The sequence below is a fragment of the Cibotium barometz genome, chromosome 51, assembly GCF_041138505.1.
Source record: "Cibotium barometz isolate CiBa-2024 chromosome 51, ASM4113850v1, whole genome shotgun sequence".
In the NCBI taxonomy this organism is placed as follows: domain Eukaryota; kingdom Viridiplantae; phylum Streptophyta; class Polypodiopsida; order Cyatheales; family Cibotiaceae; genus Cibotium; species Cibotium barometz.
The window spans coordinates 19,375,458-19,402,346 of NC_141096.1; the positions used below are offsets into that span (position 1 = coordinate 19,375,458).

At 44.2% G+C, this 26,889-nt stretch overlaps 1 protein-coding gene across 9 annotated transcripts in view; it reads right to left on the reverse strand.

Moving 5' to 3' along the window:
• The window catches only part of LOC147609401 (arginine biosynthesis protein ArgJ family), a 146,434-nt gene that overhangs the window by 29,050 nt on the left and 90,495 nt on the right, over window positions 1-26,889 (reverse strand). For all 9 annotated transcript variants that reach the window (XR_015264225.1, XR_015264223.1, XR_015264224.1 and 6 more), the window contains one exon: window positions 7,022-7,080. Coding sequence is in view for 5 of the 9 variants with exons in the window: in XM_086787467.1 (XP_086643593.1) it covers window positions 7,022-7,080 (59 nt within the window). In the remaining 4 variants the exon portion in view is untranslated. The remainder of the gene's footprint in view (window positions 1-7,021; window positions 7,081-26,889) is intronic.

Here is a 26,889-nt window from a genome sequence, read left to right on the forward strand (position 1 = left end):
GCCAGCTCGGGCAAAGGTTGCATGGGCAGTTATTACACTTCCGCTGGCTCAGGGCGGTTTGGACATTATAGATCCAGTCGATCAAAGTAGAGCCTTATTGGGGAAGCTTATTGTTCGGGGGTTGCTTCCAGGCGCTGAGCCTTGGAAAGAGCTCCTCTTGCAGTGACTACAGGCCCGGGCGCCTCCTGCAGGGGGTACTTGGGCACCAGAGATTCGCTGGATCTTCATAGAGATGAGGAGGACAGGCCTCAGTAGAGGATGGGAGGACAGATTTGCTTTGAGTATCCTGAGAGCTTGGGAGCTGCTGAGACCGGGGCTCTCTCAGCGGCCTCCTTCTTGTGTTGAGGAGCGGGCCAGGCAGCCGCTCATCTGGAGCCCAGCGGTTCGTACAGAGCAGGGTCATATGCTGGGTTCTCGGCCTCGTCTAGCCTGGGGACCTTTAGCGGCAGGCCCAGCTCGTAGTTTTGGAGACTGGCAGGCTTTCTGCAGTCTACCAGAGGAGACCCAGGTGGAGAGGCTGAGTCACTTCAGAGGGGGGTTGATTATGAGGGATGATATTCAGGAGGCACTTACAGAGGAGTGGTTCACACCTCTCGAGCCAGTGGCCCCACGGTGGATGGGAGCCTTTACACAGTTGGAGATCCTGATTGCTGTCAGAGCTAGCACTGAGGATGGCAGATGCCTCTATTATGAGATTCAGGATGAGGGCAGACTCCAGAGAGTGGAGGTGGAGTCGCCTTTGGTTGCAGAGTGCACCTTTCAGAGGATTCGGGTAGTGGCTGCCGCTTCTCGGAAGTGGCATATTGACCCCGACCCTGCTGACGTGCTCCCGGATTGGCGCATATGGGCATATGCAGCGCGCCCCTTGGCCCGGCTACAGTGGGACCCTGGGGAGTACGAGTGGCATGATCCTTATGCATAACTTGAGGCCACAGAGATCACCTTTTTCCAGTATACTGTTCGGCTGGGACGGCATATTTTGACGGCGAGGAGGACAGTTTCTCCAGCGGCAGCGGGGCATTGGCGATTGCAAGGACTATCACAGGAGTTCCTGGAGGATTTCTGGGCTCGGCTCTGGGCTAGTCGACAGGCCCGCAGGATCTCGGCTTTTCAGTGGCTGGTCGCCCACAGGGGCTCAGCAGTTGGCACTTGGCTTGTTTACAGCGGTCTTCCGGCGGCCTGCGTCCGATGCGGCCACCCTATGGAGACACAGAGACATTGCCTTTGGGACTGCCCTCAGGCACAGCAGATTTGGCTGCGGATGCTGCGTATTCTGGCCCCCCTCTCTCCAGAGGGTATGTTTACGTGGGGTGCCGCTGCTTGGTCGACTTCGTCAGGGCCTGCTATGGGCTATGAGATGGAGCAGGGCAGTCAGGCCATCAGATTTATTAGGGGCCAGCCTCGCCTGGTTCCGGCACCGGATTTCTCGTCCGCCAGCTGGACACAGGAGAGGGATTTACGATGGGAGCTCCTCAGCAGCCTCACCATCTGGTTCACCTGGAGGGCCCGGTGCTTTACGGCCTTTGAGGGGAGATTAGAGCCACCAGCAGAGACTGTTCGGGGGATTTGGCAGGAGTTGATCCACACCCTGCGAGGACAGTATGACCGCACTCGGATGAGGCGATCTTACGGCGCCAGGCCTTTCATACCACTTGGCGCTGCGGCCCGTTCTACACCCTACACACGGGATCCCCCCGTTGGCACTACAGGCCACCTGTTTGGCTCTCCCCCCCCCCCATTGTATGATTTAGCCGCTCAGTTCTTTAGACTGATGCTTGTATTTTGCAGCACCTAGGGAGAGTCTCCCGGGCTGCCATGATGTATTCACTGCTCTTCTCTCTGTTAGGAGCAGGAGAGATCTCTTTTGTAGCCCTACGGGCGTTTTTTACATAACTAATGAAAGGATCTTTTCTCGGAAAAAAAAAAAACAGTCCGCATAATGTGATTAGGACTTCACTAAGCCCTCAAGAGAACATGAGACTCACTCTCCACTAAGCAATGATACTCACACTCACACCAATGGTGAATTCCCACATTCACAGAGATGCTCCTACTCAACTCTAATAAGCAAGATGCATTCCCATGGAAGGGTGCTCTGATACCATGTGCAAAGTTTCGGAGCTTTGCACAAAGCTTTAAGCTAATCCAATCTTAATCACAAAGTTAAGCACTAAGCTGAACATGGAAGTAGAACCAATGATCTAACTAACCCAAATACTGAACTTGATTAGCCATGCTAATGAGACCAAAGTGGAAGCTTGCCTCAAGCATAGTAAGCTAAACTTAATGAGCTACTTAATCACCAAGATTAGCACACGATTATAAACCTTAAGCAACTCATGAAATGAACAATACAAGAGACCAATCTTCCACAAAGGATCACTAAGAATGTATTACCACATAGGAGCTTACACCACAAAGGAGCTATCACAAAGTTGTACCCACAAAGTGGGTGATGTCTGCATATATAGGCTCTAAGAAGGGAGGTGCCTAGATCAAGTGGCATAGCCCACTGCCCACATGCCCTTTCTACCTCTAGGAGGTGCATTCATAGCAAGGATAACCACCTATGAGCCGTGGTTAGCTAGACCATAAACCTTAGCCTATACATAATCAAAAACACCACCACCACTAAGGTTTTATGTGTGCCCACATTCCAACTAATGTATGAGGATCTCACATTTCAACAACTCTCAACTGCATCTCTTGCCATGATCACCAAGATTCCAACACAAATACACTGTATGCAAGTGTATCAAGAGTGTGCACAACAAACACTCTCTCATAGAGAGTATGCACTGCACTCTGTAACTGGCTACAAATAGATGAATTCACAACAAAAGAACATGACTAGAAACTGTACCTGCAAAGACCACATACTTGCAAACCCTAATAGGGTTAGAAGTAACCCGCGTCAAATCTAAATCAATGACCATGATAGATTGTGGTAGCGACTCACCTCCCAGCCATAGGCTATATGCCAAAGCCACCCCCGACCATGAGGTCAAATTGCCGTGAGTCAACCAAGCCCTGACCACCACGCCTTGGCATCCCATACCACCAATGTGCATGCCCACCTACGAGTACTCTGGCCTAGATGTCCTACTTATCCAAGGTAGAGCTCCTCCACCCCGAGGGATCCTCGTCATCATTATAAGTGAGCCCAAACTCATTTATTTAGTAGTAACCCTGCTATAATTGGCCCTCGGCTTAATATATTAAGCTTTTAGCCATATATAGCCCTTGGCTTACTTTTAACTGACTCTAAACCAATCTAGACCTCATCCTTGGTAGCCCTTAGCCCTATGGGCAGATACCACTGGGCCTAGCACCCAGTTAATCCCTAACCCTAACCACGGCTTAATACCCCTTAACCTTGGGTTACTCTAACCATGGTTAACACTAGTCTCCAAGGCCTAGTTTGGGATGTAACATTTATAAGTCCGACCTTGAATTTGTAATCCCCAACATAGCATCTACTTAAGTTCTTTGGCCCTTACCTAAGCCAATTTGGAACTCCTATTGTAGATCTAAGCTACTGTAGTTACAAAAAGGTGACTCATCAACTAATCCGATTCTCTAAAAGGAGAATCAAAATTTCCAGAATTAGATTCACAGCTAGGAAAATTCTGTACCACGCAGAACTTTAAAAGACAACCTCAAAATAACCTTTGAACTACAGTAGCACTGTATCGCTACACAATTTAGTATATCATACCAAACTCTATGTGCCTTGTCAGCAATCACAAGTCGACTAACTGCTCTACAAGCTCCAAAAGATTATCAATCTAGTGTCACCAGAGGAGACTCATGTCATTCAACTAGACACGAGAGGTTCTTGTCTAGTCCATTTGAAAAACTATCAGCTTTTTTGGACTCCACTCTTTCCAAAAGCAAATTATACTCCACACTCCAATTGAGTCTCCAACCCAATATTGTGGGAACTTCTTCAAAAGAAGCTACTTCCATAAACTCACTTGCCACGCTAATTCTACCGAGTCAATTGGTAGTAAAATACCCATTAAGATCCAACATCCAAGAGATGTGATTAAATATACAATCAGCTCGTTGTATGAGTACATCCATATGTCCAGCCATGGGTAAACAAGATAGTCAATACAAGTCTCATGTAAAGCTTGAGGTCATGCAGTGATAAACATCACTCATGCATCCACTCCTCAATCACACTCATGCAAATGTAAATGCACCTTGACTATCTCGGTTGTGTGAACACTTGTGTTCACCAAGTCAAGCTAAACAATACCCATACCAGATGTCACACATCTCGTACTAACATACGAACCCTCCAATCACTTGCATAGACTATAGCATCGTACCATGTTGTCCGCCAACAGCATTCTCTCACACCAACAGCTTTCACTCAAAGTATTGTTGGTAAGTACACAAGGTACATGCTTTTGCGCATGAGATAAGTTCCCAACATCGTCCGTACCCTCAAGACCCGTTTGTGTTGTACTACTTCTGGTACTAAACAAGCACCAAACCTCAGTTAATCAACACTGAAATCTCAAATGATTTCATTCTAATTGTCCAACTAATGAATCTCCCCAATATCACCAACCAAAATCAAGGGCTGAATTGAGATCAAGTTCCCAATCGGTTCAATAGTCAATAGATTTTGTTGCTTCTCCACGTCTTTCGTCCAGAAAATCCTCCCATCCACCAGAATCGGCCCTAATTACCATGAGGCCCAAGTTCTAATGTAATGGAGTCATTCCCCAATAAAGATGTAAAAAGCAATCAACCTCTGACATAGTCTCTTAGGGAAAATTCCGATGGGAGGAGTGACTGTTCTTCACAAAATGCACACCATCAAGATGCTTCACTGGTATGCAAAGATGTACATCACTAGCTGTCACATGCACAATGTAGACATGCTTAAATCCCTTTTTTTAGCTAGGATTAGGAGCCTTTTTAGGCATTGACCAGCCTTTTTATGGGATCTTTAGTGTTTTTCTTGCCCAAGGACATAGCCGATAGCAGTCGGGTAGTGGTAGGGACAGTTCCATGAGCCTATAAATAGCAAGGGTCAGTTCAGTCAGTATCCATCGGATCCTAGGCTTTGTGGGATAGGTCATAGGCATAGGAGATTCCTTTTGGAGGCAATGTTGGCTAGGATCTATATACATCTTGATACATATATACAGAAAATATTGTTTCAGCAACATATCTCTCTTCTTTCTGTTCATCTTTGAGTTTTTGCACAGTTCTTGAGACAGGCAGTTCTTTTGCATGTTACAATAGTGTCAGAGCCTGGTGGAAGCCCTAGAGGTGCTGAATTGGTGTAGATTTGGAAAATGCACATATTTGAACCATACAAGAAAGTGGTTCTTCAACATCAGCTATTCTGGCAGTGCCAAATAGAGGGCAGCCATGGGGTATAGAGCCCCCAAGTGGGTATCATGGGGTACGAGGCCCCCAGATGCTCAGCCTGGCAGCCATGAAGGGAGGAACAAGGGGTTGCAGGTTTCCAAAAAGGGATCTAACTCTCAGCCCAAGAAAGGTACACAAGGAGGGGAGAAGAAGAACAGGTGCATGGAGAACAAAGCATTAGAGATTGGAGTAATCCAAGGTTGCAGTAAAAGATTTTCGAGACAAGATCCAAGTGGTCAACTTGGCATTACAGACCACACTCCCGCCCCCCCCCTCCCCCCTAATGAGATAGCCTTCTCCTCATAGAGTGGCTAGCCAAAAGGGGAAGTGCATCTTTCTCCACCCCTTCTGATTATTTGATCCCCGCACTGTACATGAGGCAAGGTTGTATCTAGCCCTTCGTGGTTGTATTTAGCCCATCGTGGCTGTTTTTCATTAACTAATAGAAGGATCTATTTCTCAGTTTTAAAAAAAAGATCCAAGTGATCAAGAGTGCCTCGAGTTTTGGAAGTAGGATGCCAATGTCACATGCACAGATGTTGACATGCTTAAATCCCCTTTTTTAGCTAGGATTAGGAGCCTTTAAGGTATTGACTAGCCTTTTTATGGGATTTTTGGTGTTTTTGTATCCAAGGACCTGGCCAACAGCAGTCAGGTTGTATTACGAGCAGTTTCATGAGCCTATAAATAGCAAGGGTGAGTTCAATGAGTATTCATCTAATCCCAGGCTTTGTGAGACAAATCATAGGCATAGGAGATTCCTTTTGGAGGCCATGTTGGCTAGGATCTATGTACATTTTGATAAATATATACAGAAAATATTGTTTCAGTAACATCTCTCTCTCTTCTCTCTGTTGATCTTTGCATTTTTGTACAGTTCTTGGAACAGACAGTTCTTCTGCATGTTACACTAGCACACGTGGGTTAAGTTACGTAGGCAGCCACAAGACCTACTTAAGCAGCCCCCTAGTGAAGTCAACACGCTTGAAAGACATCAAAGCTCTAAATAAGGCCTCCAAATCGCGCCTTGTATAAGAATCTTTCCCACAAGGGAGAAATATTATTTGTAAAGGACTTCAATGCACACACAGTAAAGCGACAAGTAGAGATACTAGACTTCAATGCACACACAGTAAGAGACAAGTAGAGATATTAGACTTTTAAGGGGATGCATTGTAGATGCTCAGCCAACCAAGACGCAGTCAATCCATATGGGAAACATGTAATTGAGATGGATAACACATGGTATGCTCATGTTTAATAGAATGACGTGCTAGCCCACATCCTCAGGATCAACTTGCCACTCATGGAGATCTCTTATGTCCCACACTTGGCTGCCTCTCAAAAGAATTTGAGCTCCACCCCAGCGTCTGCTTCCTTAGTGACCCCCGAGTCAAGCACCTTGCCAAGCTCTCCTCAGCACCCACCCTTGCTTAAACAAGCATACTTATCATAAACACCAACCTCTAGTCATAATGTCGAAATAACAATAAAAGTTCAAGAAAATACATGATACCGCGGAAGCCACGTTTAGCTCAACTTCCTTACTAGTGCATTCAAAAGGTCTAACAAAGTTTACCCAACCAGCAGAATCAAATGACCACCACTTTTGAAAAGGAACATTTACCTGTCAACATCACTAGACAATCTGGAAACAAGCTCTGGAAGAGCATTGAGCAAACAATCCTGCACATAGTAGCCATAATGTTCAATTGAAAATTGATATGTTTTTGAGAAAGGCCTTGTAATGCAATAATGTTGAATTAGCATATTCTAACCATTAAATTTTCTTGTAACTTACTTTTTATGCAGAATGCTTCTTTCTATCCTTGAGTCCGCTCACACATGTATGTATAGATGTATGCATGTATGTATGTCTGTATTGTGTAGTTTATGATTTCAAACTTTGTGAGTAGATGATCCTAAAGTCAAATTTGCACTTTGATTTTGTAAAGTTGGGAGAATAACCCAAACTTTCCATTAGTATAATTTTCTACCATATTAAGGAAACCGCAAATATATTTTGAAGTCTCTGTCCAAGTTCAGCCAACTGGTTTATGCTAATTCTATCCAATAAGGTGCAATCACTTGGCCAGCTACAACTGGTTTATGCTAATTCTATCCAATAAGGTGCAATCACTTGGCCAGCTACAGGTGGGTGAGTGGGTGAGTGGGTGTGCTTTCCCTTACTGCTAGCCTTCATCATTGCTGGCTGCCCTAAAACTTCAGAGAAGAGAGAGAAACTCAATATGACGGTCTGCCTATCAAGCTTCCTCTATTAATGTGGCCGTATCTTTATACATGAACCAACACCTACTCTTGAGAACTCAAGACATTAGTGGGAACTCATAACAGAGGTACTTTATTCTATGCATGAGCTTTGTGACTAGACTCTCATAGAGTCTAGGTTGCAATTTGGTCTTCGTTAAATTTGAATTTGGAATAAGTTCGTGACATACATACGAACATATGTATGTATGTATACACACTTTTTTTTGGGTTAAAAACCAGGTTTCTATTACCAAGGAGCAATGCATTGTTATGGCCAAGACCAATTATTTCACCAGACCACTTGGTTAGACATTTCGGATATCCATCGGCATGGTATATGTCTACGCAGGAAGCCATTCACTGGGTAGAAGCTAGCATATTGGAAGCTTTCTACATGCCCTTTACATGTGCATATCAAAATTGTTCAATCGATCGTTATGGCCTATGTGCAATTTTACTTGCCATTATTGATTTGGCGTAAAACTGATATTGATACTTTTATGTCTGATGCCTTGGAATTGTTGGGAAAACCAAGCACCATACGAGAGCAATGTGTCTTCTAAGACAATTTTTGGTCTGCACAACTAAAATGCATGGTGGACTAAATACACTTGATCTACATTATGATCTCTTGGCAAGAAAGGCCACCATGATTCCCACTTTCTTTTCAACATCGGCAACCATGAGCCATAATGCTTGCAGACATGTGTGCTTCAATCAAGACTAGAGCTTATGGCAATTGGCACATTTCTCACGAGTCAATGCGAAGCAGTGCTTAGTAAATTTGAAGAAATTAGCCTTGTCTTCTATTCAGTGGCATGGTAGAGATGCATTCATTGGGAATTCTCTTCAATTGGAAAGCATTCATTGGTCTTCACAGTGTTTCCTCAACCATTTGCAGGACACGAACCATGAAAGGCCTGCTTTTTGGCCTCCATTGGAGTTAACACTATGGCGGATGTCATAACAAATGAAGGATTTGTGTTGACTTTCCCACAAGCATGTTTGAAACATAACTTTAGTCTACATCACAGGCGAGTGTGGAAAACTATTACTATGTTGTTGAGGCCTTTTGAAGCCATGAAAAAGGAAATTTCACAGACACAAAAGTCTCCTCTATATGGAATATCCAATCTTTCAATCTATCTTGGTCGGGGTCCGGTATGACATTTTGGAAGGGTTTAGTTGTGTTTGGATTTTCTGCCATGTAGGCCTGTAATGCATACCCAAACCCCATCTTCGTTGAGCCTGCGGGACGATAGAACACATCCCTCAGGGGATATGATATCTTGCAGAATGCATATACCTTTGATAGGCAAAAAGTAAGCTGATCTAGGAGCCGTATAATCACCAATGGTGTAGCAAAAGCACGGCTCCAACTTATGTTTTCCTACCTAAATGAATATCCGTCTAAGGAGGTATTCCAGGCCAATCGACATATTGTAATACTGCTCTTCAATCAGCAATCAATCAGCTTGTGTATGGGCATCCAGGAATCTTGCCTTGGATATGTCCAAATAGTGTATCCCAGTAGTGTAGCTTCCATTTATCAAAGGAGCAAGTTTGATAGGTTGTCAACATTGCAGCAATCATGAGAGTCGAGGGCTGTTATTGAGCCAGAAAAGTTTGTAGCAAGGTTGCTTTGTGTGCTAACATATGATAATGAATATCAAGAACATTGAGACCACCATACAACTTGGGTGAGCAAATTCTTTCAAATCTCAGAAGGCGCAGTGCTTTTTGATAATGTTTTGTTCGCCATAAAACCTCCATGGTCTTCACACACACACACACACACACTATTTTTTGGGATAAAAAGCTATGTTCTATTGCTTCATTGTACAAAGAAAGAAGCCCTCAAAAGTGAGGCAAACTTCTTGAAGAGAACACACAAGCTAAAAACAATGAAAAAAAGCCAACTGGCCATCATCAATCTGATGCAGATGGATGCTGTGAGACAAAGACTAACACAAGGATTGACGAAAATAGTGATAGCGCGCAATCCTTACAGAATGAAAAACCAATTGATTTCTTGCATGCCATATTGTCCACAAAGCCCACTATCTAGTCCAGATTAGAAAGAGCCATGCATGATCCAATCTAGAAGGCCACCTGCCAAAAAGCCAAAAAAAAAAAACTAGAGAAGGAATACCCTGGGAATCTCAGTTTAAGAGAATGTGAAATTTACCGAAGGAAACTTTTGGTCTCTGGACAAGACCAAAGAAGATGCATCACTGTTTCATTTATGCAACGACAAGAAGGGCATTTCGCAGCAGCTATGTGTCTTGTCAAATTCTCAAACTGGGAGTACTCCCAACAAGCATCTCCATAAAAATAATGTTGATTTGAGTGGCAATTTACTATGCCAAATTTTCTTCAGGTTTTGTTTCCACCAACGAGCTCTCTTAGTGAGGAGTCAAATCTAATTACCTCGATCGACAAACCATATATATATATATATATATATATATATATATATATATATATATAGAGAGAGAGAGAGAGAGAGAGAGAGAGAGAGCTGTATTAACGTCTACTAGAGGCCGAACTCGACCTATGAGACAAATCAATGTACAACTGTCAATGTCTTCTGGATGTCCAGAAAAAAAAAAGGACAAAATGAACATGAAATAAACTATGAAAGTATTGAGCTAGTGGGGGGGGGGGGGGGGGGGGGTGTGATGGATGGAGCACTACTGCTAGAGGCTCAGTATGCAACCTATATGCGCAGGGTATACAAGAGAGAAAGAAAGAAGAAAGAAAGATATATTAACGTCTACGAAAGGCGAATGTGGCCTATGAGACCAAAACATAGTACACAGTTGATGGTGTCTCATCAAAAGTAAGACAAAAAGGACTAAAAAAGTCCTAAACAGCTATGAAAGGAAAATACTCCTACTGAGGTACAACAAAAGTGTATAATATCTACAACTACCATAAGACTGGTGTAATCTACTCATCTCAGTATCTCTCTCATGGGGTGCTCTAAGATAGAGAGATTAAAGTGGCGGGGCAGTCGTCCCCTGTGGCCGGTGATGATGGCTCTAATCCATCGGTGATGAAGCGGCCGTGGACGAGGTCCTAGTAAGCGTGGGCATCTCGCTCAACAAAGTCCTATGGCTCTGTCAAGGGTGACTCCTCCTCAAGGACGTCTATGGGACATCTGGCTCTTCGAGGGGGTAGTGGAGGTCCTGGTCATATCTGTCGGGGTGGTCCTGGCCCTAAAAAAATATGTCATGGCTCGCTGGCGGGGTGGATCCTGGTGTGCTGTCCTCGCTCGTAGGAGAGCCTCTCGATGGCGTCTAAGCTCCAACAAGAAAAACCCAAAACACGTCTGATCCTTAAACTCCATCACATGTCGTAATGGTCCAAAACCCTCTCGGAAGAGACACCAGTATCTCCCTCGTATCTCATAGTACAAAGTACATCGGCATATGTAGTGCTCCTCTGACTCCAATTCTTGGTGACATAGCTGACAAATGCCGTCTTCTGGCTTCATCCCCTCATATCTGCCAGTCTCTACCCTCAGCTAATGTGATGAAGTGTGGATCTGTCCAATGGCACTGCGAATGCCATGTGAGAGATGGGTGTCCATGTATGTAGACCGTATCACAAAGCCATTTGGGGAGAGATGTAGAAAATGGTCCCGATAGTGGACCATCTTCGTGCCTAGTGGTAGGGGGGGCTGGACCATGTCCTTTGTGCATCTAGCCTCACGATGTCCATCCTGATCACCCTGTTCTTCTCAGAGCGACTAAGGTCCAAGAAGGGGCAGTCCAAGCTGTAATCAAATGGAGGGAGTGCATCAATCGTCATGCCATGTAATCTCTCAGCCAGGTACACATCTAGGTGTAACATCGTGCATCGCCATCTGCTGCTAACTGCCTGGAAGAGATAAGTGCTAGGTGTGGGTATCTCTGTCTGGGGAGCTCCCATATCCTCTGCAAAAATGTCACTGATTGGAACAGAGCTTTGGTAACCAATGGTGCCTCTCCTATCTCTACTCTGACAATCTCATGAGGTACCGATGGTTTAATCCGAATCATGCGTGAGATCATAGTCACCAGTGGTTTCCCTAGTACCTGCCATCCATCATAGAAATCTCTCTCTGGTCTGACCTAGCCAACAAGCAGCTCCCTCCTCGTGTGGTAGAGGTTGGGTCCCCATATGGGTGAGCCATATAAGAGTGTACGTGTGACCAATGTGTCAAACAACCAGAGTTTGGTGCGCGGCTCCTAAAACTGAATGTAGGCACATTGTCTCTCTAGTGCCCCTAGGGCTGCATATCCACGTGCTAATCTAGCCTCTGCTACCTGCCTAATAGAGAACTGTGGTCCGCTGAATGTGACTCCTAGGTACACATATGATCTAGTGTACTCCATTGATTCACCTCTAAAAACCAATGTCATGCAATCTCCTCATGAGTCTGGCACGTGGCACCGAGTCAAAGGCTTTGTGGAAGTCCACAAAGCAGCAATATATCCTCTTCCCCCGTGCTTGTCCCTCCTCAATGAGAGCCCTGAGGGTAAATATGTGATCCAAAGTCGTGAAACCTCGTCTGAAACCTACCTGCCCAGGTGCTCTGAGTCCATGTGTCTCAACCCATCTACTCAGCTCTCAATCCAAAATAGATCCGAATATCTTGGCCAAGCAATGGCCAATCATGATGGTCCTATAGTTCCCTGGTATCATGGGATCACCACTCTTAACTAGAGGTACAATAGTATGTGCCGACCAACTGTCTAGGAAACCTTCGCAAATGGCCCTGTTAAACATGTGTACTAGCAGTGGTGCCAATACATCTCCGGCATCTGAAAAATGTTCTGCCACCAGACCATCCTGGTCTTGGGCTCTTCCATTACGTAGTCTGCCATCAATAGCATCCAAAACCATCCGAATGGTGACAAAAGTATTATGATCCGGGTGAGTCACTAATGGATGAGGGATGGGGGCCTGCCCTGGTACTTCATATAAAGTTCTTGCATATTCATGCCATGCCTAAGGTGCTGTGATAGGTGTGGGTGGCTGTCGCTCATGGAACATCTTCCACGCCCTCTTGTTGTCCTGCCCCAAAAATAGTTGGTATATCTCCATCTCAAGCTTGGCTAGGTAATCCCACTGCTTCTTCCGCACAAGCCGTTTGAAGAGCGTTCTGGCCTGTCTATGTCTGTGGATGCCAAGGGTGCTCACCCGCTGCAGGCGGTCACGGTACATTCATCATCGTACCAACCATTCTGTGGGGCCGTATGGCCAGGAGGGGTAGAAAGAGGGGGGGTATACGGGAAAGCATATGCTGCTGAACCATGTAATACATCTGCCAACTCTTTCATAAGCTCATCAAGTGGACTGCTCGGGTCAAGAGAGAACAGACCATCATATACTTCACTGCCATATACCCTAGAGGTCTCCGGAGTAAAGTGATATCTTGGGTATTTGGTATGACTAGAGGGTGGTGTGCCTCTAACATATCCACAAGTCACAGAAAATGTCAAACATGCATGAAGTGACCATAGTGGTCAAAGATGGTCAGGAGACCAGAAGGAATGCAAATGACATCATCCCTAAAATCTAGGGAACTGCTATTTTTGGCAGTGTCGGAATTGAAAAGTGTTCGCGTCAGTTTGTGCGGAATGTCAAGGGGACCAAAAGCTGACAAAGGACTGTTGTGAGAATGTGAACCAGTCAGGAGATTTTTAGCCTGGAAGATTGCATGTGGAAAAGGCTTAAAAATGTGCCAAGTGTCAAATTTTGGTGCATTTTCCTCATTGAGAAGAGGGAAGCGTGGGAATTTGGGAAGAGGAGGCTCATTTGCAGCCATCGTGTGGTTTTGTTGCAGGAAAAACCAGCATTTGTGGTGCACTCCCTTGCCCTACAACTCATGAATTGAGGGTTGAGCTTGCTCCCCACAGCCTCTCTCTCTCTTTCTCTCTCTTGCAGACTATGGAAATGCTCTCATCAGATAAAATCAGGTAGAGTTGTGTGAATTTCATGCTTATATGCAAAGGCTAGTTGCCTCCTTGAACAAGAACCGGTGTAGTTAGTTCCTACACCAAAGCAGGGACGGAAGAGGGTGATAACCTCTTCAATACAATGCTGTTTCAGCACTGTTTAGGTGCTGTTTTTGGGCTGTTATGTTGCCCGGTTGATGCCAAAATGCAGTAGGACTTTGCTAAAGTCCTCCAGGACAGTACAAGGGTTATTTTGGGCTGAAAACAGAGCTGAAAACAGGTCTGTGCAGAAAATTACAGCAAGCTGAATTGTGATGTTTTGGACTCCATTGGGTAGCTTGATGCCTATGGAAGTGAGCCTGTCAGTTGGGACTCATTCTGAGATGTTATGGAACAGTTTTAGTGCAGTTATGCTGGCAAATTTCTCCTAGAATTTGTAAAACTCAGCTGATGCAAGTAGAGTGCTTTGTTGCACTTGTGCTTTGTAATTTCCAACCTTTTAACAATAAAGAAATACCGCAAGGGGCGCCGGACTTCGGGGCCAATGTGTTGTTGAGCGAGGGAGCGAGGATTCTGTGGATGTGTGTCTCAGTAAGTCCAGGTTATTTGTGAATGAATTACCGCTTTATGTGTCCATAGACCGGTTTTATGGTTCCATTGCCGGGATAGGGTCCTCTTTTCTGCAAGAGCCCGGACACGGATTGGATTGGGTGAACAGGAGACACACATAGTGAGGTACAACTGATTACAGGTGAGAAAGAGTACGGTCTCTTTCTTTGGATACAGGTTCCCTTAAACTTTCAGTTGACAGTATGACAGAGAAAGGGAAAGGCAAGCTCCCTGCCGAAGAGAGTTCCTCTTCTACTCGCAGACAGCATATAGAGGTGACAGGTGCCCAGGTGTCAGCCTCTGCTCGGATGGAGCCAGTAGTACAGCCAGCCTTGTTAGAGGAAGAACAGGAACAAGAGGATTTATTTCATGCACAGCTCCTGAGCATGGTTGGTACCTTTGAACAGTTGGTGAAGAATCCCAGGATGAAGAGGTATTTGCAGTCAAGGACAGGGGATTCCCAGGCTGAATCATCTCAGCATGCAGTTGAGAGGGCACAGGAACAAATGCCAAGGATGCCACAGCATGTAGAGCAAACACCAGCAGTGGCAGCTGATCCAGTGCAGCATGTTACACAGGCACAGGTACATGCATTTAATGGCCAGGAAAGTAATGTGCAAAGGGTCATGCCGACCATTCCTCCATTCCTTGCTTCCCAGCCTGGCTATTTTGGTGGTGGATCTGTTTTCCAGGCCATGGCTAGGCCGCCCACAGTTTTGCCAGGATTGATGTCAAGAGGGTCACCAGGAATGATGCCTATGGAAGCTGTGAACCCTCTTTATGCCAATATAGGTGTGCAGCCCGGATTTCAAACTTATTTTAGCCCAGCTTTGGGGCCCGCAACGCCTATCAGTGTGGCTGAATTTTCTCAACCTAGTGGACAAAGAGCAGTAAGGACTGATGCAGAAAAGGTGCAAAAGGATTACAAAGAAGGAGGTCAAGCAGTAAAGTTTGAGACTTTCAGTGGGATGCAGGACAAATTGAAAGCGCTGACTTTCATTCAGCAGTTTGATGCAGCATACACTGGGGGTAACTTTACAGAGTCTTCTAAGGTGCGGAAGGCTGCTACTTTCTTGAAAGGTAATGCATTGCAGTGGTGGACCTCATTGTTGATGCAAGGACAAGCACCTGCTACATGGGTTCAGTTTAAACAGCAATTCTCTTTTGCCTGGCTTACAAATACTTTTGAAGTGGATGTTATGACAGCATGGCACAAACTTGATGCAGCCAACTGTGTAAATTTGGAAGAGTATAATAAGAAGTTTTGGGATGCACTCTTGCCAGTAACTTCCTACAGAACAGTGCCATTGTCAGAGCAAATAGAAAAGTATTGCTGTGGTTTGCCCAAAGAAATCAGGGATTATTGCATTAAGACCAATGTTTCTAATATGACTCAGCTCATTGAGAATGCAAACATGGCTAATGCATTGCTACAGGGAGGTTCACGTGGTTTTAAGAGCACAGTGAACAAGGAATCTCAAGGCAAACAGGAATCACTTGTGAAGAGGGATTTCCCACCTAGACCATTCTATAGAAAGAAGCCATTTGAGAAGAAGACTTGGCAGTCACAACCTCAGAAAAGTGTTGGTCAAGGCAAAGGACAGAAGAGGCCACTATATGGCAAGTCATTTGAAGAGAGAAAGGCATTAATGCAAGCTGGGAAATGTTTCATCTGTGAACAGAAAGGGCATATGGCTGCAAAATGTCCACAACAACCAGCAAAAGATGTCGAGGATAAAGAAGGGCCACTCAAGAAGAAGACAATGCCGAGTGCAGGATTGGTACCTGACATGGTTGGTGACCAGCCATGTGATAATGCTACAGAATTGTGCAGAGCATGGGGTAAAATCAGAGATGCTACAGTGCTGATTTTCTTTGACCCTGGTGCTCGAGCCAACTTTATTTCACCGGCATTGGCAGCCAAGTTGGGAATTCGTGCTGAAGAGATGGGACCAGTTGGACAGGCTGATTTGGCATGCCCTGGGCATTCAGTTCCTGTCACTCCTATACTTGGCAAACTTCGCATGCATATACAGAGTTATGTGGACACAGAGGAGTTTCTTATCATGCCCTTGGAAGGATGTGATGTCCTGTTGGGAATTCCTTGGTGTCATAGGAAACATGCAGTGTTGGATGCTTTCAACAGGAAAATCACAATCGTACATAAGGACAAGACTCATGTTTTGGATGTGAAGCTGAAAGGAGAGTCTATCCCAGTTATTTCTGCTTCTGCTATAACTTCAATAATGAAAAATCATCTTTCTGCGTACTTGGTTTTTGCAAAGCAAGTGAATGAAGTTGAAACTGATTTGTCTACACTAGACGAAGGTAGAAAAGCTTTCTTGGATATGTTCAAAGATTGTTTTTCAGAATCTTTACCAGGAGAGTTACCACCTGAGAGGCCAGAGGATCATGCCATAGATCTTATTCTAGGGTCTAGTCCGCCCAATAGGCCACCGTACAGGGTTAGTGCAGCCCAGCAGAAAGAGATTATGACACAGGTTAATGAGCTGTTAGAGAAGGGACTAATTCAGCCCAGTAGCTCCCCGTTTGGTTCACCTATGTTACTAGTACAGAAGAAAGACGGTTCATGGCGGATGTGTATTGACTACAGAGCCTTGAACAAGAACACGATCAAGAATAGATTTCCGATTCCGCGCATAGATGATATTCTTGACCGCTTGCAAGGAGTAGAAATGTTTAGCAGGATAGATTTGAAGAGTGGGTACCATCAGATTAGAATCAGACCCGAGGATGTACACAAGACCGCATTTCGCACTACATTTGGTCTCTATGAGTTCTTAGTCATGCCTTTTGGATTGACAAATGCTCCTGCCACATTTAACAGAATGATGGACAAAATTTTCCGTCCTTACAGAAGCTTTGTGGGCACATTCTTTGATGACATGATAGTCTATTCAAAGAGTGAAGAGGAGCACAGAGACCATCTGACAGCAGTCTTTAATGAGCTGAAACACAACAGATTGCTCATTAATGGCAAGAAGAGTGAATTCTTTTTGGGAGAAATTCACTTCCTTGGGCACATTGTATCAAAGGATGGTGTCACAATGGATCCTGCTAAGATTGAAGCAATCGTTTCATGGCCAGATTTACAGACTGTGCATGATGTTCGCAGTTTTCTGGCCTATGCTCTTACTACCGCAGATTTGTAAGGCATTTTGCAGAGATTGCTTCACCGTTACATGCGCTTGAAAAGAAGGCCATTAAATGGCAATGGACAGATAAAGAGAAATCAGCATTTAGATGCCTGAAACAGAAAATGACTACAGATCCTGTGTTGACACTGCCAGATTTGTCTAAATCATTTGTTGTGCAGTGTGATGCATGTGGGAACAGCATTGGTGCTGTCTTGATGCAGAATGGCCGAGTCGTGGCATATGAGAGTAGAATACTCTCTGACACTGAGAAGAACTATCAGATTTATGAGAAAGAGCTGTTAGCTGTGATCCATGCACTTACCACTTGGAAACACTATTTGCTTGGTGCTGATTTTGTTGTGCAAACGGATCATCAGACGCTTCTCACACAGGCCAAGTTGTCAGAGAAACACATGCGCTGGGCAAATTTTCTGTCAATGTTCCATTTTCAGATAGTGCATGTGGAAGGCAAGAAGAATGTGGTTGCAGATGCATTGTCTCGCAAACCACCAGTGTCAGCTGTTTCTATTTCTTATCACCAAGAATTGGATGATATGAAAGAGCAGTATGCCAGTGATGAAGATTTTTCCAGAATCTATGAGCAGCTAATGAATAATCAACATCATGATCACTATGTTCTGAAAGACGGCTTTCTCATGATGCATGGAAAGCTGTGTGTGACTAAGCAGTTAAGGCCAAAAGTAATGCTAGAAAGTCATGCTCCACCGTATGCTGGACATCGAGGCATTGATGCTACAGTGAAAGCGGTTGAGACTTTCTTTTATTGGCCAGCTTTGAGACGTGATCTTGATGCTTATGTCAGATCTTGCCTAGTATGCCAGAAGGTCAAGTTTGATAGACAGAAGGCACCTGGGTTATTGCAACCACTGCCTATTCCAGAGAGACCATGGGAAAGTATTGCCATGGACTTCATTTTTGATCTTCCAAAGACAACGACAGGGAATGATGGAATCTGGACTATAATATGTAGATTCAGTAAGCAGGCACACTTCATTCCTGTTAGAAAGAAGATAAAGCCCGAGCACATGGTTAAGATTTTCATGCAGAATATCTTTAAATACCATGGTATGCCATAGTCTATAGTCAGTGACAGAGACCCAAGGATGACTAGCTTGTTTTGGAAAGCATTGTTTGAGAATATGGGCACGACCTTGAAATTCTCATCTTCTTTTCATCCTCAAACTGATGGGCAGTCTGAAGAGGCTAACTCTACTGTCTTGGATCTGCTGAAATGTTATGTGTCAGAACATAAGGCAGCTTGGGAGCATTATTTGCCATTAGTAGAGTATGCTTACAACAATACAGTGCATTCCTCTACTAGCAAGGCGCCTTTTGAAATTGTTGAAGGTGGCAAGAAAGTACCTCCCATTCTACAAACAAAGGATAAGATATTTGAAGCAGATCGGTATGTTGAGGGATGGCAAGAAGCGTATAAGAAGGTCAAATATGCCTTGGAAAAGTCACAAGCTAAATAGAAAAGAGCTGCTGACATGCATCGTCGAGAGCTCTTGTTTCAAGAGAATGACTGGGTCTTATTGCGCTTTGAAAAGGCACGACTGAGAAAAAGAAAGGGCAAGGAACGTCTGTTTCCTAAGCTCAGTATGCGATATTATGGTCCTTTCCAAGTCTCAGAGAAGATAAGTGATGTGGCATACAGGCTGAAATTGCCAGACACTTGGAAGATCCACAATGCATTTCATGTGAGCCTTTTGAGGCCTTTTATTGGCAATGTGCTAGAAGATATGGTGCCAGAGGAACAGCCTGAAGTGGAGGAATTGGATGAAATTCTGGTTCCTGAGCAGATTCTGGCCCATAAAGACAGAAAAGTGAAAGGACAAGTTGCAAGAAGATACTTGGTGAAATTCAGAAATTATTCACCAATGGATGCTAAATGGATGGATGAGGTTGAACTGGCTGATTCACCTCAGTTGATGCAACTTTACAAGGAAGCCTTCTTGTTAGAACCTGCAATGATTTAATATGCTTTTTGAAGCTGAATTCTGAATGACCTCTACATTTGTATTATATGTTTGGCAATGTACAGTTTTGACATTTGTTGTCAATGACTTAATCAATGAATGAACTTTCAGTGCTTTGAAGTTGTATCTGTTACGCTTCAAATGAATGATTTACATGTTGTGACACTAATAGTACAACATTTATGCTATCGCCCTGTGTTGCATCCGGAAACATGTATTTGAAAGGCTTGAACCTGCGATGGCACAAATGGTAGTGGGGAATTCCTATCATCGCCCCGTGTCATCCGTTGGCAGGAGATACATGCGATGACACTAATCACCTGGGGAATTTGGTGATCGTCCTGTGTCATCCGTTTGCATGTGGACTTGCAATCGAGGTCGCTTGCTTCTTTCAAGAGGGGGGTATGTCACCAGGAGGTGAAACTTTTTGCAGTTGTTTTCCTTATTTACATTTCTTTATAAATATATATATTTTTCTTTTCTTTCTCTTTGGTTGCTGTTGCTTTCCCCCGGGATCTCTTGGAAGGGCTTGGGCCATTGCAATGTCAGAATGGGTCAGCCAGTGGGACTTTGGACCAATGGTTGGCTAAGCCTGAGAACTGCACTGAAAGATGAATGATAGTGTCCAGACAATGGGCACTGAAAGATGAATGACAGTGTCCAGGACATGGGCATTGAAAGATGAAGGACAGTGTCCAGGACATGGCCACTGAATGAGGGTATAGGCCAGTTTACATTAGTAAGTGGCCGCCACCGAAATGTGAATGTATCTTGAATTCTAAGCAAATTCTGAAGTAACCATAGTGGTCAAAGATGGTCAGGAGACCAGAAGGAATGCAGATGACATCATCCCTAAAATCTAGGGAACTGCTATTTTTGGCAGTGTCGGAATTGAAAAGTGTTCGCGTCAGTTTGTGCGGAATGTCAAGGGGACCAAAAGCTGACAAAGGACTGTTGTGAGAATGTGAACCAGTCAGGAGATTTTTAGCCTGGAAGATTGCATGTGGAAAAGGCTTAAAAATGTGCCAAGTGTCAAATTTTGGTGCATTTTCCTCATTGAGAAGAGGGAAGCGTGGGAATTTGGGAAGAGGAGGCTCATTTGCAGCCATCGTGTGGTTTTGTTGCAGGAAAAACCAGCATTTGTGGTGCACTCCCTTGCCCTACAACTCATGAATTGAGGGTTGAGCTTGCTCCCCACAGCCTCTCTCTCTCTTTCTCTCTCTTGCAGACTATGGAAATGCTCTCATCAGATAAAATCAGGTACAGTTGTGTGAATTTCATGCTTATATGCAAAGGCTAGTTGCCTCCTTGAACAGGAACCGGTGTAGTTAGTTCCTACACCAAAGCAGGGACGGAAGAGGGTGATAACCTCTTCAATACAATGCTGTTTCAGCACTGTTTAGGTGCTGTTTTTGGGCTGTTATGTTGCCCGGTTGATGCCAAAATGCAGTAGGACTTTGCTAAAGTCCTCCAAGACAGTACAAGGGTTATTTTGGGCTGAAAACAGGTCTGTGCAGAAAATTACAGCAAGCTGAATTGTGATGTTTTGGACTCCATTGGGTAGCTTGATGCCTATGGAAGTGAGCCTGTCAGTTGGGACTCATTCTGAGATGTTATGGAACAGTTTTAGTGCAGTTATGCTGGCAAATTTCTCCTAGAATTTGTAAAACTCAGCTGATGCAAGTAGAGTGCTTTGTTGCACTTGTGCTTTGTAATTTCCAACCTTTTAACAATAAAGAAATACCGCAAGGGGCGCCGGACTTCGGGGCCAATGTGTTGTTGAGCGAGGGAGCGAGGATTCTGTGAATGTGTATCTCAGTAAGTCCAGGTTATTTGTGAATGAATTACCGCTTTATGTGTCCATAGACCGGTTTTAGCAACTCACCCTTCGGTTTTGGGATTCACATATCATCATCATGCTTTTACAGAATATTGGGCCAGGCTTGATAGATGGTATCTTATTCATGCTCAACAATATGATGATTATACATGTCAAATGTGGACTGATTATTCTCAACAACTATCTGATCACACTCCAAATTGGCTCAACCTTTCTTTTGGTATGCCTCTGGATGATATTCAGCTCTCTTTAGTCAGACATTTGCAGGTTAATCAATTATATCTTTCTCATGAAAAATTCCAGCAAATGATCAGATTGGCTTGTAAGCCATTGTTATCTCATGCTCAGGAGGATCTGGATTTTGCTTGGAAATTGGAACTCTTTTGTACATCGTATTCAAAATGTCATTAAGGAATATGGAAGATGGTACATGGCAGAAACCAGATAGCATATCCAGTGGGCAAAATCATACAAGCAGTACTTGGTACAGATAAGCCATCAAAGGTCTCTTTCTGCTTCTGAACAGAATTCATTGTCTTGTGCTTCTTCCATAATTGATGCTAATGATAAACGCAAGCTTTTTAAATGGCAGACAAGGGCTAGAGTTAAACCTATGCTAGATAAGGGCTGCTCCTCGAAATCTTTCTTTCGAAACTTACACACATACAGACAAAGTCAATCTATCATGAGAGTCAGGAAACCGTCTTTGGACCCAGACTTTATCGCAGCTAGAAAAACAATGTCTCGATCATTTTCAGCTTCTTTTTTCTCTACCATCTTCTTCTACACCTCAGGCTGCATTGGCTCGGAGCAGATTTATTGAGCTTGTTTCTCCTATTGTTTCTTTGCAAAAAGCTTCAATGCTGGAAATGTCCTTTTCAGATACTGAATTGGATGAAGCCCTCAAGCATTTGGGTAAACATAAATCCCCAGGTTGGGATGGTTTGACGGTTGAATTTTTTGTAGCCTTCTGGGCTGAATTGAAGGGTCCAATCTTGAAGCTCATTAATGTAGCCTGGCAGCATCAACATCTTCCCTCAGCTTGGAAGCATGGCCTGGTTAAGCTTCTGCCCAAAAAACCTCTGTGTGAGACAATGGATGACTGGAGGCCTATCACTTTGATGCCTGTTATATATAAACTTATTGCTAAAATGTTGGTACACCGGATAAAGGATATCCTTCATGATGGACTTCATCCCAAGCAATATGGTTTTGTTCCAAGAAGGCATATACATGATAATATCTCCAATACTCTCATTGCAATGGAATATGCAAAATACTCTGCTCAAGATGTCTCGGTCATGCAGGTGGATGTGGCAAAAGCATTTGATACGGTACAGTGGGATTATGTTTCTCAAATCATGTCTAAACTTGGTTTTGGGCCAAAGCTAGTTAATGTCATATATTGGCTTTACTCAGATTCCACTGCTCAATGCTTTATAGGGAAACATTTGTCTGAGTCTTGGACTCTAGAACGATCAGTTCGACAGGGATGCCCTCTCAGTGCTCTGTTCTATGCTATTGCTTCGCATCCTTTGCTTCTTTATATGGATCATCTGGTTGATACTAGACAGTTAGAGGGGCTTCAGATTTCTGGTTCATGGCCTTTCATTGCACAGGCTTATGCAGATGATTCATTCTTCATGCCAAAGAACAGTCCCTTGGAGCTTCGTCTATTGATGGATACTCTTTCAGATTTTCGGTTGGCAGCTGGTCTAAAAATTAATTTTCAGAAATCAAAACTCTTACCTCTCAAGCATTGTGACTGGCATGCTATCCTGTGGCCCGGCCAGATTATTTATCCGGAAAGCATAGTAAGACATTTGGGCTATCCCATTGGCTGGAAAATCAGAAATAAGCAACAAATATCTTGGGTGCTAAACAAAATTCAGGACAAATTAGAATATTGAAAGATCTCCACTTGGCCATTGCATGTACGGCTTCGAATTGTTCAGTCCATTGTTCTGGCTTATGTCCAGTTCTACCTTCCTCTCTTACATTGGTCATCTCGAGATCTTTCTTCTTTTATGTCTGATGCCATGGAGATTTTTTGGAAAACTAAGCTTCATAAAAAAGCTTTAAGGTTGCTCAAAATGGACCTGCTTTGCTCGCCAAGAATGCATGGTGGTTTGAATATTATAAACATCAAATTTCATGTGCTGGCAAGAAAGATCACTATGCTCAAAACCTTTTTTCAACAAGAGCAGCCTTGGTCTATCATGTTGGCAATTTTGTGTGGTCAGATGCGCACAAATGCTTATGGTCGTTGGTTAGTTGATCCATCGGAAGTAGTACTTGGCAAATTTCAAGGTAAAATCCCTGGTTGTCCGTTTTCTACTTCCCTGATTCAGGATTGGAAGAAAGTGCTCTCTCGCATCAAATGGTCTCCCCATCCTGCTTCTATAGCTTCCTCGCTTCAAATGGAAAGCATACATTGGAGTGCTGTTTTTTACTCTCCCTTTGCTGTACAACAACCAATCAGAGCTTACAATCTTATGAAGTTGGACATCCGGTTCATTGACGATGTGGTAGATACTCGAGGGCAAATTCTTTCTTTTCCGGCAGCATGCCAACAATACAATCTTGGGATGCATCATAGATCTATATGGAAAGCTATTGCAGATCTCTTACACCCTTTCATTCCGATTCCAACATTGGATGTAAGAGACAGGCTTCAAGATTGGCATCTTCAGTCTTCAAGTTCAAGATTATCCTCTCAACCTTTGCATCTATTGACTTCTATACAGGCTTATCGATTGATATTACCTCCTCCATGGATTGCTCAGCATGCTAATTCTCTTTGGCATCTGGATAAGTCTTTAGCTTGGTGGAAAGCAAAACTGACATTGATATGGAAGTTGAAAATGCCATTGAAGCAGAGACTCTTTCTCTGGAGATGCATTGTCAGTATTTTCCAGTGGGAGTGAAATTGGCTCAAAGAAGGATTGCCTCTCCTCTTTGTCCAAGATGTCATCATACTACTGAGAGTATTCCGCATTTATTGTGGTCTTGTTCATATTCCAGAGACCTTCTCGACAAGATCTCCTATTTTTTATCTCTCAGATTTCCTGCACACAGGTTCTACACGTTTTTCTAGATGTTTGGCACGTTATCAGCTTCTTTGTCACACTATTCTCTTTTCTTCCATTGGATCAGATACTGGGCCTTATGGACCCTCTGGCTACAGCGAAATCATGCATATCTGAATTCACCCCTTCAGCACCCTTATGAGTTCTTCCGAGCCTCGTTGTGGCAGTCCTTATATGATGCCGTGCATGAGGAAGATTTGGATGTTTCTTGTGTTCAGCTTTTCTTTTACTGTTTCTGATGGATAGGGCATAGGCTCTTTTCTTGAGCACTGCCCTGATCTTGCATAGAACTTTTTTACTGCTGTTTTTTAAGTTCTAGGGTTTAGACATCCTCTTGATGTCAAACCCTCTTGTACATTTATGATATAATGCAATTTCAACTGGTTTTACAAAAAAAAAAAAGTGTGTGTGTGTGTGTGTAGTTTTTAAGCTGCTGCAAGGAGCACCGCTGCCCAGACCTGCCTGTCAAGCCGACCTGCTACGCCAAGCCCGTCGCCCTTTCCTGGCCGCCCCCGTCATCAGCTGCGCGTCTTTTTCCAGCACTGCTCCTTTGCGCCTTGTTCTGGAATAACCCCCGCTTCCCTTTGCTTCTGTTTTTTCCCTCACGCCTGTACTTTTTCCAACCCGCTCCCCTACTCGTTCTACCCCGGCAAATCCAGCCTATATTATCCCAGCACTGGCCCTTTTACACTTCAGCACTTGGGTTCTTTTCTTCTGTTTTGCCTCAGCCTATTGAATTTCCCCCCTTATATCATAGCCCGCCTTTTGTTTCCCCTTTATCAATGTCTCAAGATCCTCTACCTAAAGCGTATGCCCGGAAGGATAGGCCTGCTGATGCAAAAAGACGGTAGACTGACAATCCCTTTAATTCTGGGTTTGACCCCAACGAGGCTCAGTATGTTTATGATGTGTTGCAAGAAGAATTTCAGCACAGTCGGAATGAATGGGCCTTACCTGTTCCTACAGTTAAGTACAAGCTCAAGCTGCCCTCCCTGATTACCCCGCTAAAGAAATTGTGTCAGACGGCAGTCATCATCTTCTTCCCCGGCAAACTTCCCTCCGCGAATGATGTGGCCCAATGGATCAAAGCGTTGCTGGGGGGCTGTTTTGTGGAAGGTGTTTATTTTGCTTCGCGAGGGTTTTATGAGGTCCATCTTACAGATGCATCTTATAAGCAAAAGCTCCTTGAATGCTCTCCCCTCTTCTTTGGCAGACAAATGGTGCACGCTATGCCTTGGTCTCCCAATAAAGATTATCAGAGTTTGATCAGACATCATTGCCCAGTATGGGTGGAGGTGGTAAATTTCCCTGACTACATGCATGATGAACTTCCGGGCTTAGCCTCATCTCTTGGCCAGGTCATATGCCCCCCTCGGCCTACAGGCAATCGAAACAGATTTTGCATTCTCTGGGACACTGACATCCCCACCCCTCCCTCTATTGCAGTAGAGGTTGAGGGAATTCATCTGGGGGAAAAGTATTTTGAATTAAAATGGGGAGTCTTTGCAGGTGCTTGCTTCCTGTCATAAGTTTGGACACCTTGCTTCTCAGTGTCCGATGGTGTTGCATCAGCCTCCTCCCAATGCCATACCTCCCCCTGTCTCTCAGCCATCTACTAAGTTTGAAGGTCAAGGCATCAAGAATGCTGATTATCTTCAAGGAAGGAATGCAAAGACCACTAATCAGATTCAGCCCAGCTTGTCCAAGGGAAAGGATAAAGGCAAAGCAAAAATGAAAGAGTTGGATGCCTCGGTCAAAGAAGCTTTACAACCACCCAGGAAGCTGCTCTTATCTTCAACCAGGCCTCTTCAATCTCGTCATTGGGATGCCCCCACTCCCTCTCCCGGTCAAACCTCTGCTTCAGCTGATTCTCCTGCCTCAAGATTATGGGTTGATGTGCTGAAAAAGGGCATACCAATTTGCGAGTCAGATGATGCCAACCCTGTACTCACTTATTTAGAGCATGAGGATTTGCAGCCTATGGCTGCCTAGCTCTGTTACTTGCTGCCTTGACCTGCTTTGTACATACCCCTTGCTATGTTTGCTTCAATCAAATGTTTTTCCTTCAATGTACAAGGTCTTTGTAATGCTAATAGGTGGAGGCTTTTTTGGCACTATGTACATACATTGCATCCGGATGTGGTGTGTTTGCAAGAGCATAATCAGCACTCCCTTGCTGGTCTTCTTTTGCCGGATATGACATATTCTATGCAGGCATGGCAAAATTCTCTAGAGTATGCATACTGGTCAAACATGACTTGCATCCACTTTTGACTTTCAACGATCCTAATGGCAGATGGATGGTGCTCCAAACCATGATTAATGGGGAGATCTATGGGTTTGCTTCGGTATATGCATCACATACCTCAGCTCTCAGGGCTCGTATGTCAGACTCTCTGGCTAAATACCCCTGGCTGTCAAATGCTTTTATATGTGGGGATTTTAATAATTCCCCTCAGCCACAAGATAATACTTCTCATAAAAGTCACATGCTCCCTTCTGAAAAGCAATCTTGGGAGGACATGTTATCCTCATTACATGCAAGAGATCTCTGGATATCCATACATAACACAATACCGG